Genomic DNA, 15,760 nt, shown 5'->3' on the forward strand with positions numbered 1-15,760 from the left:
TTGTGTCCATGTGTTACTTCGTCCTTGATTTTCTTCGAGGTTTAGCAAATTCTAGTCGTGTGGGTGAACAATTTGTAAGTGGCAAAAATGATGTAATTGGCGGATTAGTGGTTAACTTTGTTGCCTCACAGTAAGGTCAGCAGTTAGACCAAGGAGTTGGTGTGTGTGAGTTCTTGAGTCTAAAAGACATGCTGAGGTGTATGTATGGAGTGCTGGTTTCTCAGGAGCTAGTTAGTCAAAACACACAAAATGCTTTTGAAATAGTTTTATTAACTATTTTTCGGGTCTTACAAAAATATGACAAAATAAATTAAAAGAAATAAATAGTCACATTTCCCAGTATTTTCCTTGAAAAGATTTGTTTTGTACAGTGGTACATTGGAAGAGCATATGATGTTCAGTAAATGAGGCTTCCTTGACAATGAGAAGTCTTAAAATGTTGAGGTTAGGGGTGAGGTTCTAATGTACTGTACCTCACTCGTTCACATCCACGCTTAACATCCAAGACAGAACATTTACTGAAGTCCCTTCCCACCGATCTGACTGAGACTTGTGATGCGTGGATACACTTCAGTCTGAAGGAGGAAAGCCTGTGTTTGGCCTGTGAAAACCATGAAGGTGCTGTCGCTGTCATCTGATAAAATGTTTTCAATAAAACACCAAACTGTTCCACATCTGTTTATCTGTTACATCACCGCAATCAATGCTTCATTATAACAAAACGCAAAATGTATGACTGTTGCCAAGGGTTGAGCGATGAAAAAGGTGTTAAACGGGTTTAAGTTTTTCCTGATTAAAGCTATGATCTGAACTTTATTGTAACATTTACCGTCTCACTCCAGTAACCTCCACTGGCTTGTCCTCCACAAAGCCTTACTAATGATGATGAATGGACTGTATTGCGTCGCGACGTCATTCGTCCCTGCTGCTGCAGGAATAAAGGTTGGGATGGATGAAACTATGCTGAGCTACGGTATGCTCTTCTGTGAATTCTCCTTTTAGTGGCGACCAGGGCAAAGAATGCACAAAGACACCGACGATATAACATTTCTTTCAGCCTTGCTCTTCTAAGTATACATGAAGAACACTACCTTCCAAATGTAAAAGAAAAGAAGAGAACACACTGTCCAACGCTTGTAAAACGATACCGAGACCACACAGATATCCTATTTCCTTATTGCATTTAATGTCAGTTTGATTTTTTTTTGTCTTTTCTGCAGAAGCACACATTTAGTTTCTCTTGAGCTACAGAATATAAACAAAATCTGTCTGAAGCTATAGGTGGATGAGAATATTTAGGTGAATCCCATACGGTTAATATACAAGAGGGTGAGACTGAGAGAGGATGTCACTGACGGAGAAATCTGAGGGGACACGAGCAACAAAGATGCATAGAGTCTGGCCGGGTATAATTTAGTTGGATTCAGAGCTGCTGACTCAGTCTCAACAGCTACTCAGATATTGCCAAAACCCTTGCCAGAGGTGATGGTCTCAAAATGCATAGTTCATGTTACTGTCATAACCGACTTCCCTTGCTGTGAACCCTGTCTTTTACTCCATAAACCATTTCCTTTCACAGTGTTCTACTACTGCAGCCTCTCGCTTCAACTGCACCCGCTGCACACTGATTAAACGGCTGAATAATAATAAGAAGTAGTGGTGAAGTGAAACAAATGTTGAAATAAACTATGAATTCACCATGCACATAAACTGTAGCACCACCTTCTGGAGACCCCAAAGAAATGAAATCAGTGGTCACTGAGGATGAGCCTGCACACACCTTTCATGAACAGTGTTTTAGTACATGATTGACAGAATACAGAACACCTCGGGGAGGGGGGAAAGCAGTATAATCCAAAAAGTAACACTTTGGTTAAAACAAAAAAAAAGCAAACCTCCACCACCTTGCAAATGAAGTGTGAATATAAAAAAGATAAAGCTCAACATAAAATAAGAGCAACTTTAGTTAGAAAAAAGAAAGTCCCACAGTTGCTGAGAGTGGAGACAGACATGAGGACAGCACGTCCTGTGTGAAAAGCAGGAAAAAAATGCAAACAATCCAGCTTTTGCATAATGTTAGGAGGCAGGCTGGTGTTGACTTTCTCTCTTTCTCTCTCTCCCCCTCTCTCTCCCTCTCCTGTAGAGAGAGACATGTTTCTAAGCAGGGCGGCAGGATTTAGTGCAAATGGTACTTCATCAACTCTACACTCGTTTGTCAAGTCTGGATAAAGAGGGTGGAGCGGAGCTGATGAGCAGCACACTACGGGGCGTCTGCTCCACTTTTTCAAAATGATATTTTTCTACTCCTGCGTTTGTTTATTCTGTTCCTTCGACTTGATTGCTCGGGGAAAACACTGGTATGTCATGACTCCTTAATTTCTTTTTTTTTTGCAAACAAATCCGATTCTGCCACAGGGTGCAAGGAATTGTAGAAAGCTCAGACATCACCTGCACTTTGAAAATAAAGCTGGTGATATATCGAGGGGTTTGTGTGATGATTGATAACAATAATTAAAACACTGATTGATATTGCTTTTTCATTTGTTTTTTTGTCGCTTCGATACAAAAGTGAGGGGGACCAAGAATTCCTCACGGTTAAAAATGAGACAGATATCTAACGATCACTTGTGTGTTGACAGCTAAAGAACAATCCCAGTCATTACTTGATGTACAATTGATCCTTTCACACGAACTCTATTGATTTTTAAATCTTTTTTTTCCCTCCACAACGAGTTGATATGTCCTAGTAGGAGGCCGAGGGCCGAGACGCTTACAATTTCCGACCAGAAGAAATCGAGAAAGACAGCTCTCTGCTTTAAAGGCTTGAAAATATTAGAAACGCAGCTCATGCATTTCTTTACATATTGCAGACAGGGAAGGGTTTGTATGTTTGTGTAAGGGAGTGTATGTGTGTTTTTATTCGGTCATAATAGTAAGACTGATGTCTTTCTCATAAAGCCTGTTTTTCTTTTTCTTTTTTTTAGTCTATCAGCAGAACGACAACAGTCACCTCTCAGTGTCATCACTTCCTCTCTCTGCTCCACATACTTCTACACATGGCCTACAACAATACAAAGGGTAGGTCAGGCTTTTTTTTCTTTCCTCACAGTAAACAAATTAATTCTTCAGCTGAGATGTAACGAGAGACAGGTTTGTCTTCCGTGCAGCTACTAAACCTTAGAGCCACTTGTGTCCAAGTCTGTTGAATGTCCGTTCTCGGATTCTTCCTCTCCAGGTGAGGGGATCTCGTCCGGTACGCCGTTCAAGTCAGACCTGGACGTCTGTCTCTCTGATGTGTACGATGAGGATCCTTCCCCGGATCTGGGCAGCGCCGCCCCGTTCACACATGTCCCTCCCTCAGATTTCCCAAAGTTAAACAGTTTTCCAGGGTTGAAGGCTTTGCTGGGTGACTGAGAACGCTCCTGAGAGCTGCTACCTGATGATGAAGATGACGATGATGCTGTCGCAGTGGAGTTGGTGGCAGTGGCCGCGGCACCTTCCTTCTTGTTCTCAGGTGACTTGAGGAACTTGAAGCTCAGGAACCCAGGAAGCTTCGGTTCACTGCTGGTGGGAGACTGTGGCGAGCGCGCTCCACTGGAGGAGAACTTATTCTGCAGTGGGATGATCTGTTTCAACTTCATGACATTATTGTTGGCCAGCAGAGAGCTGGGCCTCTTGGGTTTGTCTGAGCCCCCACTTCCTCCTCCTCCTCCTCCACCTCCTCCACCACCGCCCGAGCGTGATTTGCTGCCGTGACTTTTGTCGTGGTGGTGATCCCCAGAGGATTCACCCTTGCTGTCGTCCCTCTCCCTTTCCCTGCGGGCCACGTGCTCTGCCTGCCTTTGCCTCTCCTCCTCCTCCCTCTTCCTCCTCTGCAGCTGCTGGTAATGCTGCTGCGCCTGCCGCTCATGCTTCTGCAGAGAGAGAGAGACACACATGCGCCACCATGTATTCAGCAGTCATCCAGCTAACCATTACAATAGCGCAGTGTTTACACCGTCACGTCCTCTCTATGTCCCTACATGTTTCATTTCTCAAAGGCACTGTTGCTAAAACATCACTAGGAGAGCAAACCAAGTCATTCATCTCTGTAATGAAAGCTGCAGTGTTGCAGTACACAATGATTTCAGGACAGCTGCTGCGACAGATTCTTTTCTTTCTTTTTTTTTTAAATATATTACAGGACTCTGCAAATAATGAGGTGGTGTTTTTTTAGTCCTTATTCAAACTGCCCAAAAGTTCAACTTCATCTGTAGCAAATGCAAGATTTTAGATGGATATAAAATGTACCTTGAAGGCCTCCCTTCGCTGATATTCCAGTTTAGCCATCTCCTCTTGGACCCATGCAGGAATGTCAGGTATGGCCACGTGGATGATGTACTTCAGGAGGATAGCAAAGTGCTGTAGACAGAGAGCAATTATAGAAATGAAGAAAAGAAAATCAATCCCAGTCAGAAATCTGAGCACAGTGCTTTCGTGTACGCTTTAGTGTTTGTTTTGTCATGCCCCGTCTTGTCTTGCCTCCAGCATGCAGTCAGCTCACCTGCGGCGGGGGCACACCTGCTTCCAATCCACTCATCAGCTCAGCCTTTATATTCCCTGTTCCTGCAGTCACTCATCGTCTGATTGTAACGTTAACTCTCTCTCGCCTAGGAACAGTGTTAGCTGTAGTGTCCACTTAATGCTTGTTGTTTTGTGTTTTTCACTAACTCCTGTGCTCTCCTGTGTCCAGAGCTCTCTCCCCTGTGCGTGATGTCACTGACGTTTGGAACTGATCGCCGCCTCCTCTACCGTCACCTCACGTATGTTACCTCTTTTTAATAAAACATCTCCTCGTCTGCCTGTCACACGTAGCATGTTTGTTCTTCTTCATAATGTTGGGCTGTGAAAGTCTCTTTGTGATGTTAATATGTCTAAATAAGGACAATGATGCTAATCTGGAAGGATTTAGATTATGTTGTTTGGTCTTTTGTTGATTGTTTACACTTTTTTCCTGTTCAAAACAAATCATTATCATATGTACACAGCAGTGTTAGAAACCCATTTCACACAGTGTTATTCATCAGATTTAACAGCAATGGTGTTTGTTGTTTGGTCTGATAAGAGCGCACGCATACTGTATTTACTGTATACTTTGAACACAGTATGTGACTAACAATCATAATCAGTTTGATTATTTTCTTGATTAGTTTGGTCAATGAAATGTCAAAATGTTTAAAAATGTTAATTTGTGTTTCCCAAACTTTTCTTGAAATGATGTTTTGAAAAGTATTGTTTTGTCCACAGAACTATTCAGTTTTTGTTAAGTATTTGTTTATTGAGCAAAAAAGAAGAAAGAAATATTTATATTTAAGAAGCTGAGACTGTATCACCAACTATTATAGAAATAGGGATTAAGTAATTGATTAATCATTGCAGCGTGACTGCCAGCACAGAACTGTGGTACCTCGAGGATGACGATAGAGATGATGGCCATCTCTGGGCTGAGCCAAGGGAAGAGACGCTGTAGTTGACCACACTGACCAATCAGGTAACAGTTTACTATGATGGCGATCAGGCCCATGGCTTCCATTGCAGTCTGCACAAGAAAATAGAGTTGGTTTCAGACGCACAGATGGATTGTTCAGATGAAGCTTAGTTTAATTCTTATCCCTGTTTTAAGAAAGTAATTCTATTGCTATAGCCTTTAGATAAGATGTACTGTATATGATCATTAAACCTTTTACTTTCAAATTCACTACTCAGACAGTATCAATGGAGTTTTCACTATGTGCTTGGGTGATGATGAACTTAATCAAAATGATCCATGAGCTCATGGTATCTTTATTTACAGGAGTCCTCATCTGCCACTGACCTGCCACTGGCCGATGCTCTCCACTCGGACTCCAAAGGGCCTCTGCAGACCAGTGCAGAGCTTAAAGGCATCGCTGCGGATCTCAATGATGTTGTTGATGAGAGCACACATGGCAGCCAGAGGGAAGGCTGATGAGAAGAGAACCACGTACCCAAACTGGACAAACATCTCTTGGTAGTCCTGGAAGGTGTCCTGAGGGGGACAAACCGGATCATTAGACTACACAAGTACACAGTCTGAAGGCGACTACTTTGCAGGTAGGTGAGAACATTTCGGTTTCTCTAGACCAACTCAATCGACAATGGTTAAAAAAAAATAAATAAATAAATAACAGAAAGCAAATGTGTTAGTTTTACACTCTGACCCTGAGGCATGAGGAGATGGACAGTCGTGGTACCCAGCTGATTACAACTAATATACACAACTTTTATTGTTCTTTCCTAAACAATTTAACTAGTGTGGGTGCTGGACGCGAGGGGAATCACTCAGCTTCCACCAGATCCAACCAGCCACTTCCTTTTGACTCCATCTTGTCCTGTTAATATTTAGTTAGGAAGGTCATTTGTTGTATTTTGATTCTGAGTTGTGAGTTTTAATCACTGAAAATCAAAACGCACTTAATCGCGTCAGTGGTTCTGTGGTTATCTTTGAGTCTTGAGGAAGCAGAGTATTTTTATGTTATGCCTTAGCCTCCTGTAGACAGACATGACTGAGCTAATTGTGAGAAATTTAGAAAACACAGTTTCCCTGTGCCAACTAGGTCAATCAGCTTTAAAAAGGAAACCCTCCCAAAACCTGTTGACCTGAATCTGACTGTAATAAAACACAGAAGCTCTCTTTAAATCCATGTAGCTGTTGACGTCACAGACATACAGACGAGTTCATGTACAAGCGTTTCCAGTTGTGCAAGGTTGCAGCTTGTTTGTCCTTTTGAAACTTGTGAGGAGTTTATAATTTAATTATACACTCACGGTATATCTCTGCATGCAGCTCTCCATCTCAGCCTGAGTGAGCGTAGTGCTCTCTCTCTCCTCCGGTGGGTCCATCCACGATTCCCTTTTCGTCTTTGTCTCGGGCCTCTCGGCGCTCCTGCCTCTCCGTCTGTGTCGCAGTGACGCGCTGCTTTCAGACAGAGACGGCAGCGGAGCAGCAGCGCCGGCAGCCGCAGCAGCAGCAGCTGCAGCAGCCACGGCTGCCTCAGCCACGACCGCGCCTCCCATACCTGACTCCTTCACATCATGGATGCCATTGTCATCGTCGTCGTCGCACATTTCAAACACACAAGCGGGGTCCATTCCTTTCTCCACCATAGTGGGGCTCCCCTCCTCCAGGAAACTGTCCATGAGGGGTCCACCGCAGACTGGCCTTCTGTCCACCTGTAAAATTATAATTAAAAAAACAAACAAACAGTATTATGAACACTCTTAATCTACAATTGCTGCTGCTGTGTTTATAAAACACCTCTCTTTGTGAGGTGAAAGCAGTTCACCCATCACCTTCTCTATGAAACTGACTTTCCTCAGCTTCAAACCACAGTCGATCAGACCGTCTTCCTCCGTCTCTCCTTCACTGAACCTCCCACTGTCAGCCTCGTCCCTCTCGCCTCCATCTTCTTCGTCAGGAACTCCACATCCTCCGTTTAAACATTTCTTTTCCCTGCGAGTGGAAGAGACACCCAACAAAAAACACATTTGTTATATGTTCTCAGTGATTGTCTATTTACTCAGGTTCAACCCAGTGTAAATCATATGCTGGAGTGTTTATGAAAATACAATACAAACAAGCAAATTATTAATTTGACCAATTTCTGACACCAAAATGTTGAATATTTTCCAGATTCTTTGCTCCAGAAATAACAAGGAAATCACTGAAGCTTAATAATTTTGGTTTGTGGACAAGACAAGACATTTGAGAACATCATTGTTTTGAGGATTTATCAATTATGAAAAGAATTGTTAGGTGCAGCTCTTGTTTCTGCAAGTAAATGCGTCTATTTCTACAAGAACGATGAACTGACTATACCGCTATAAATAATGTTGCTGCTTTTAGTCAATTTTTTCACTTGTAATTAATTGGTTTGGGTGTATATTTATTGAATTTCACCTTCTTTCGGCATGCGTCACCCCAGGCCGGGTGCCTCTCAGTCCAGGTCCTGGCATGGCCTGCTCAGTGGGGGAGATCTGGGCTTTTCCAGCAGCCAGCCGGCCATATTTTAGCAGCACTGAGAGCAGCAGGTCCCACACAGCTCGCAGTGTAAGCTCGCCCAGCTTGTGACGCTCATACAGATAAGGCTGCAGCACCTCCTTCACGTTTTGAAGGAACTGGCGTATGATGAGCAGAGTGGCCAGCATCTGACAAGTACAGGGAGAGAGAGAAGAAAATGCAAACTGCTTGGGAAACAAGAGGCTTGAGAAGAGTGAATAGAGAGAAAGAGATCCAGTGAGAGAGAAGAGAAACCCCTCTTTAATGCAACTAATGAATCAATACACATGTGTATATATGCAGACTTTATCCACAAGCAAATCACATAAGACAGAAGACTGCTGTTGAATAGTTCTCAGGCATTATAACTCATGATTTCACTGGGATGTGCAAAGAAGTGCAATATATTTGAAAGAACCAACAGGGAGCAGTGCAGCAGCAGTTTTATGCTCCATCTAATTCACTGTGGGACTGTCCTTTAACGCCACTGCAACCACATTTCTCTGGCATACAACGAGAAGCCAACACTGAGGCAATAATATACTCATGCAAATGCAAGTCATACACTTTAGGAAGTTCCGAGATGTTTAACATAAAGTGCAATTCTGGTTTATTATAACTTGGGGCTACTTTCATAGTTTGAAGCTACGTGACTGAAGCTACGTGATGAAAAGTAAGCAGCGGGATTAGCCGAGAACACAGCATCACAACCACGGAGAGATGGGAGCAGCCACACCTCAAGCCTCTCAGCAAAAATCTTACTTACTGTGGCAAAATATTAATGATAGCACAAAGAAATATGTCTTTGTTAAGCCTTGACATATACTATGCTTTTTAGTGTCCAGTCTGCCTTTTATCTTGAGGTAAAAAAAAAAATAGAACACACTTAAAGTGATCACATATTCAGCAATGACTCTGACTGAACCACTGTGTGATTATCTTATTATTCTGGTCCAACAAAGCTTTGTTATTGTGTTTCTGAGCAGTTACTGTGATACTAGCATTCATATACAGTACTGAAAATAAACCTCATGTCATTATATACCAGAATTATCCTTTAATACTCAAAGTCAAGCAGTGAGGATGCTAACTGTCTTTGAATCTAAGATACGTAGATGATCTCCAAGTCAAACAATGCCATTACACACGATGCAAACACAAAAGCGCAATGATTCGCACTCAAGGACATGGACAGAATGTTATTTTCACTCAAAGTTGGGACAGAAATGGAGACGTTGTACTTTCACTATCTAAATCCCATTGGTTATTATCACACATGTTCGTTGTGTTTTGAAACCTTTTTGGTTTTCCATTCATTTCACTGTGGTACAAGGAGTGACTGAATCCGATGAATGGCCGTCAGGCGTGAGGAAAAAAACAATGTGCTTTTGACGAGCTCAGTGAAGTGGCACTCTGTGGGAGACTGAGGGAGATAAGTAGTGTATGTGTGAAAGTATAAGTGGTGAGAGAACGGAGCTGTGAACTGTGCGAAATCAAAATCAAACAGATTAGGTTCAGGTGAGGCGGCGTTAACCCTTAGAACACAGAGCCTTGAGGCTGCTTTTTTTTCCCCATTACTATGTTAAATACAGAGGCTATAAGAATGTGCTATATAGAGTGTTTTATATCCTTTTTCTTTACAACCATTAGGTTTAACCATTGCAATCTGATGAAAAAGATTTTTTTTCCATTTTGCCATCTATATAACCTGAGCAAAAAGTACTAAAAATCTTTAAAATGGGATTGAATTTGTGACGTTGGCTCATTTTTATGAACAAAAGTTAAAGGAAGACTTTTGCACAATAATCATTAATCCTGATATAAAATGAATCATAACTTTGACTCAACAACACATTGAGAAGGTGAAAAAACTTAGTCTGAAGATATGATCTATAAACACACATCCCAGCAGAGTTGTAATTTAACTACATACAATTACTTTGTTACTGTACTTAAGTACAAAATTCACTATGTACTTTAATGTACTTTACTTTATTTATATTTCTAGCAACTTTTACTCCACTACATGTCCTACATTAAATCAGAAAAAGAGGTGATACTGTTTGTATTTATATGGAGCTTTTCAAGTCTTGCTCAAGGACACATACTGTATAGACTAGTACAGCCAGGAATTGAACCCACAACCTTCCAGTTGAAAGACAACTCGCCCTATCACTGAGCTACCATAGCTCAATCCTAACTCCTCATGTTTTGAATACTTTTACTTCTAAAACTAAAACTACCTTTGTTACTTAAGTACAGTAAATGTCATATACTTTGAGACTTTTACTTGCGTATAAAAAGTGACTTCAACTTCTACAAAAGTCATTTTCTGGTAAGATACTTGTACTTTTACTCAAGTATCCCTTTAAGGTACTTTATACAGCACTAAGGTTAATGAAAGAAGATGAGTGGATGATGTGTGAGGTATTTCATATCAAAGCATCAGCTATTCCATCTGTCAGGTGTATGCAACATTAAAAATGGCACACATTAAACCTGATAGTGTTTAAATGTACATTGTAGAAACCATTTCAACTCCAATTTGGGTTTGCAAGGCTTCGCCAGACAGAGACAGAGACAATCAAAACACGAATCACAATACTTTGTGCAAAGCAAGCTGCTAGTTCACCACCCAGAGGATGAACGAGGCTCATACTTTGGACCTGAGAAATTTCCTGGAGAACCAGGGAACAGAGACCATATGCATGTGGATCTTGAGGATGAGGGACGGCAGGACATTAACCCGGACCTGCCGCTGCAGACTCCTTAACAGAGACAACACCACCAGCATCTTCCACAGATGGACAAATGGATGAATGTGTGGAAGGACAGTTACATAAATCAGTGCAGATAAGCACAGAAATGAAAAAGTTTAAGGATGGGAGATTGTTGAAACTTAGGCTGGAAACATTGAGAGTAATGGAGCAAATGTGTGACACGGACACAGAAGATTGAGAGGAGCTTTCTTACCTCTTTCAGGCGCTCCATGTCTTTGAGGTAGAATCCAATGTAAAAAAGGCTGAGATAAGAATTTACAAACTGAAACTGCAAGAGACAGAAATAACACTTGTTATTAAGGGGGGGAGAAATGTATTAAACGAAAAGCCTTAACTGTAATGTGATTGTATATTTTGGATATGATGCAAAACAAGGCCACTCACAAAAACCATTTTGATAATGAGATTTTTCTCATAGGCACTCTGGAGTCTATAGTTTTCTGTGGAAACACAATATAAATACTCTCTTGTTACATCTCCTGCACGATTCACAGACAGTGTAATACACTGTAAAATGATCAGAAATGACAACAGATGTGTACACTCTCATGTACATTTGGAAGCTTGACACTTACCCATGTCATTGAGCCAGCAGGCAATTTTCCTGTACACCTCATCACATGCGCTCACAGTGATAGCTAGCATAATTTTGGGGATGAAACGAGCCAGACGAGGCATTTCCTTGATCCCCATCACAAATTCCTGCAGAGACACAATCGCAGCTTTTCATGTAAGCATGTGTTTTCGGCTCTTTGACCAACATTTTTCCTTTATTCACATACGGCTCCACTCATCACTGTGTTATTATACACCTCTGAAAGAAATTATACCTTCACTGCATCACTGCGACCATCCTTAATATACCTTTAACCCTTTAACACCGATTTGCATTACTGTAACTATGCGACTGAAAGTTCCAACAGTTTCTGAAAGCTTAGAAGTTGCAGCTATTACGGTAATTTTACTTGTGCTGTTGCAGGAAGACGGCGAGTCAGCGACTTTGTCACCAAAAAATGGGTTGAATTTTTCAATTTTTTGGACTGTTTCTGCACATTGAGACAGGACTCAATGTTATTTTAAATACGTTTTATACTCTTCAAATATCAAATTGAACATAGTCTGCAAAGTCTGATGTTTGTGTGCAACTAGAGTGTTTTAGTAAAACTTTTATTTTATTTTTCATAATTTTAAGTTGTTGATATACTATATTAACATGCAAATAACTGCCAGATACTGAAAGTTATTCTGGAAAAATTAGCAACATTTGGAGGGTTAACGGCACTAAATGCTGTAGGCAAAATAGATTTTTAATACCCACTAATCTATGACTGCCACATCCACAGAAGCAGCTGACTGACCTGCAGCTCGATGCAGATGAGCATGACCAGGAAGACAAAACAGAGACAGAGGAGACAGATGGGCAGGCTGACCAGCCACCTGAACACGCGCCTCCGCCACGGAGGATAGTAGAACTCCTCACATCCTGTTATGGGACTGCAGCGCTTGACTCCCTGCACAGAGAGAGAGAGAGAGACTATGAAAGAACCTGATGCATGAGATGAGAGGTGAGGTCAGGAGGACGGAAGTCTGTTCTCACCCGGAACTGAGGCCTTGGTTCCTCCAGGGATTCAGATGGCGTGTCCAGTGTTCCCCACTTGTACGCCAGCTCAGCCCCCCTCCTCTTCCACCGCTCCAGAAACAGAGTGGCCCACACCACATTGAACAGTGCAAACACTACACAGCAGATGTCACGGCTAGTCTGAAACCCCCCCCCAGACACACACACACACACACACACACACAGATGATTAGGACTACAATGAGATGGTAGAATTTATTTAGTTATTTATTTATTGTGTGATTACGATGATTAAAATGGTTTTAGGCCGTGACAGAATTTCTCCACACCTGATCTGACTCAGTGAGCATCCACAGCACAAAGCCGATGACAGCAGGATACAACATAGAAGTGGTGTAAAAACCCAACCATGCAAAATACATGGCAATCTTCACCCCAAAGTAGTCACATATATCATCTACAAACACAAAAATAGAAAGATTAGAACAGGTTAACATCATTTCAAGAAGACATTATGGCAAAAAGTTAATTATATATATTTGTGTGATTTTATCCACTAAACAAAAATCTCACAGTAGAAAATCAATGCCAGCTTAAGCCTACAATAATAAGTTAAAAGAATATGTTTGTGGTTTTATCTTGCGATTAAACAGCCTTTTCTGACTGGAGACTAAAACTTGTAAACCACTCATTCTCCTACACCTATGTCTGCACAGAAAATCTGTGTTTTTAGCTCACAAGGACACTGTTGTTGTTTGGTCATTTTTGTTTTACATTTACACAGTTCTAAAGTTCATCTAAACAAAGGATTTCAAACATTTAAGTCACAAAATGTAAACTTGGTGATAAAGACCGTAGTGGAACAACAATTCCTGTGTCTCAATGGACTTTGAGCAGCAGTGTACAAAGCAACACAAACGTCTTAATTGACTAAAACCTTATTTTAACCTTGTTTCCCTGCTGATAGCCATGTTTTCAGTGAGAGTGAGCACATGAACTATACCTTCACTATTAGTGTGTGTGTGTGTGTCTGCTCTCATGTTTTGCTTTACTGACCTAAGGGTTGTTTTTCACAAACAGCCTGCACCCAGGACTTCATCAGCTGACTGAGGATCCTCTGCTCATGGAGAGGAAACACCTGCTGGATCACACCTCGTGCACGTAGCTCTGGGACTGCACAGAATAACAGAACGAGATGGAGTTAGAGTTTGAAGAGAAACATCAGAGTGGGACAGATATAAATCAGTTGTAACTGATAGATCCACGTGTCTTCTCATGGCTTTCAACCCGAAGCCAAGAGAGCAAAAACTAAAACACAAACCTCACCAAGTCACTACTAACACTGTTTGGATAAAAGAAGCAGCTCACTGATTGGCTGGCCCTCCAGGAAGTTAATATTATGAAGCACATCCCCATGTTTGGCACGTAGATTTTCCATCCAGTATTTAATGATGATCTGCCTCTCCTGCAAGACAACGAGAGGAAGAGTGAGTCACCTACGGCCTTGAGATCAGGTTTAAATGATGAATTGTCTCTGACTCAGACCTGTGACGTGAAAAAGCACAACTCGCTCTCGATGTTCTCGTAGATGTAATCTTCCTCACAGGAGAAGCTTTGCGTTCCTCCTCCAAACTCGGGCTTCACAGCTTTCCTCAGTCCCATCTCCTCAGCACCTCGTAACAAACTGCAGGACGGAGGGAAAACAGCATCTCAATCATTCAGGCTGTGATGTTCAGGTGTGTTTCATTTTAACTAGTCTTTACAACGATTGCCTTCAGTAACCTACGGATAAACTGCGTTAAACTGCTGTGTTGAGCTGACAGTCATAAGTGTAGCCGGCTGTACTGATAGTGGTGGTTTAGTCAGTTGTATTTGACAATGTGAGTGTGTTGTTTTTCCACAGTCGAGGCTTTTTCAGGTCATCACTCACAGAGGCAATGCATGCTGGTCTATTGAGGCTGTAGTTAGTGAGGAAACATTTGTATTTATAATGTATTTATTTTACATTATTACTCAGCAAAGATGCCAAACATTCTCTCGTTTCAAGTTTTCAAAACTAAGGTTTTACTACTTGTCTCTTAGACAAACACAAGCAGTTGTCACACTATACTCCTGCAAATGATGCTCGCCTTTATTAATACTGTGAGACGTTTTATAGAATAAACTGTCAATGGGTTTGCCAAAGAAAAAGCTGACAGTCATTATTTCCACAAATAGGAAACAAGCCAGCAGATATTTAATCATGTATAGTGTTAAAGATCTTTACCTCATGACTCTCTTTACATGTCATTTCCCAACAACCCTTCCTCCATGTGTCATCTCTCGCTCTCCCTCCCTCCGCCTCCTCATTCTGTTCCCTACTCATTTCCTCTCCATCCTTTTATGTCCTTGGGTTCTCTCATTGCATCTCATCATCCCTTTCTCCTCTCCTTCTGTCCTTGCCGTGGCTTTGTAATAATGCAGGTCCACACCCTCTGTTCCCTATAGGCCGACAGCTCACCTCCCCTCCCCTCCCCTCCCTCCCTATGTCTCGGTCTCACATGTCATGTATATATAGTTTAGGTGTGCCTTGGTGGGCCTGCAACACCCATCCATCATGCAGCTCCAGGCACTTGGAGGAGCAGGACAGAGAAGTACATTCAGCACAATGCTGATCAGTGTCACAGCACAAAATGTGAGGTGCACGATTCTGTATCGCCAACAAATGCTGCTTAGTGCATAGCGCTGTTACTATAAAGCTAAAGAAAATGCCTGTATCTGTTCAAACCAACTGTTTCTGTAATCTTAGCAATTACCTGCAGGGCCTTTCAGAGGTGTTTCACAGGAAATGAGACTCTCCTATTTTCAATAATTAATAATAATAAAAAACTGTACCTTTAACATGCTCTCTCACCAAAAACAGGGCATTTATTTTGGAAAATAATACACAAATACAATGTGTGTGCAACAGTAACATGAAAGAGAGCAGAATAATGAGGGAGGGCACTGACTGCACACAAGGTTTATGCTAATTCAGCAAAAGATATATTAGGAGTAATGAAGAAACTCAGCAAAACTGTAAACAACCCAGTGATTGCTAAGGAATGAGTAATAGTTTGTCAGAGAGAAGCAAAGAGGACCTTGTAGTGATTATGTTTTTAAAGCAAAAACGTGAGCTATTCTGGAGATAAAACGAAACAATTCCACCCATGTCCCATGTAATTAGTGGCGCTGATGCAGCTCCTGTAGCATTTTACAAGTTACCAAACTCTCTTAAAACAGTAGTGGAGAGAACAATAGCTACTTTCCCACCACAAGACATTTTCCGATTTACCTTTTTTGAAAAAACATTTCCACCAAAATTTC

The 15,760-nt window shown here is 41.5% G+C and overlaps 1 protein-coding gene and 1 long non-coding RNA gene across 3 annotated transcripts in view; one reads left to right on the plus strand and one right to left on the minus strand.

Annotated features, from left to right (window-relative positions):
• Positions 1 to 250: 250 nt before the first annotated feature.
• The window catches only part of LOC122780294 (anoctamin-8-like), a 34,204-nt gene continuing 18,694 nt past the window's right edge, over positions 251 to 15,760 (minus strand). The window contains exons 4-20 of one of the 2 annotated variants that reach the window (XM_044043141.1): positions 13,961 to 14,099; positions 13,784 to 13,880; positions 13,472 to 13,588; positions 12,745 to 12,872; positions 12,434 to 12,595; positions 12,195 to 12,347; positions 11,412 to 11,538; positions 11,221 to 11,276; positions 11,030 to 11,104; positions 10,716 to 10,850; positions 7,958 to 8,205; positions 7,351 to 7,510; positions 6,826 to 7,230; positions 5,855 to 6,046; positions 5,447 to 5,578; positions 4,291 to 4,401; positions 251 to 3,914 (exon numbers count right to left, since the gene is read on the minus strand). In XM_044043141.1, coding sequence (XP_043899076.1) covers positions 3,171 to 3,914; positions 4,291 to 4,401; positions 5,447 to 5,578; positions 5,855 to 6,046; positions 6,826 to 7,230; positions 7,351 to 7,510; positions 7,958 to 8,205; positions 10,716 to 10,850; positions 11,030 to 11,104; positions 11,221 to 11,276; positions 11,412 to 11,538; positions 12,195 to 12,347; positions 12,434 to 12,595; positions 12,745 to 12,872; positions 13,472 to 13,588; positions 13,784 to 13,880; positions 13,961 to 14,099 — 3,181 coding nt within the window. In that variant the 3' untranslated portion in view covers positions 251 to 3,170. The remainder of the gene's footprint in view (positions 3,915 to 4,290; positions 4,402 to 5,446; positions 5,579 to 5,854; positions 6,047 to 6,825; positions 7,231 to 7,350; positions 7,511 to 7,957; positions 8,206 to 10,715; positions 10,851 to 11,029; positions 11,105 to 11,220; positions 11,277 to 11,411; positions 11,539 to 12,194; positions 12,348 to 12,433; positions 12,596 to 12,744; positions 12,873 to 13,471; positions 13,589 to 13,783; positions 13,881 to 13,960; positions 14,100 to 15,760) is intronic. The other variant, XM_044043142.1, reaches the window with a different exon arrangement.
• LOC122780297 lies at positions 3,861 to 12,279 on the plus strand. The gene is made up of 4 exons (XR_006361685.1): positions 3,861 to 4,802; positions 5,419 to 5,530; positions 5,834 to 6,111; positions 12,180 to 12,279. It is a non-coding gene; the product is annotated as an uncharacterized LOC122780297 (long non-coding RNA).

This window comes from Solea senegalensis, linkage group LG14 (genome assembly GCF_019176455.1).
Source record: "Solea senegalensis isolate Sse05_10M linkage group LG14, IFAPA_SoseM_1, whole genome shotgun sequence".
Lineage (NCBI taxonomy): Eukaryota > Metazoa > Chordata > Actinopteri > Pleuronectiformes > Soleidae > Solea > Solea senegalensis.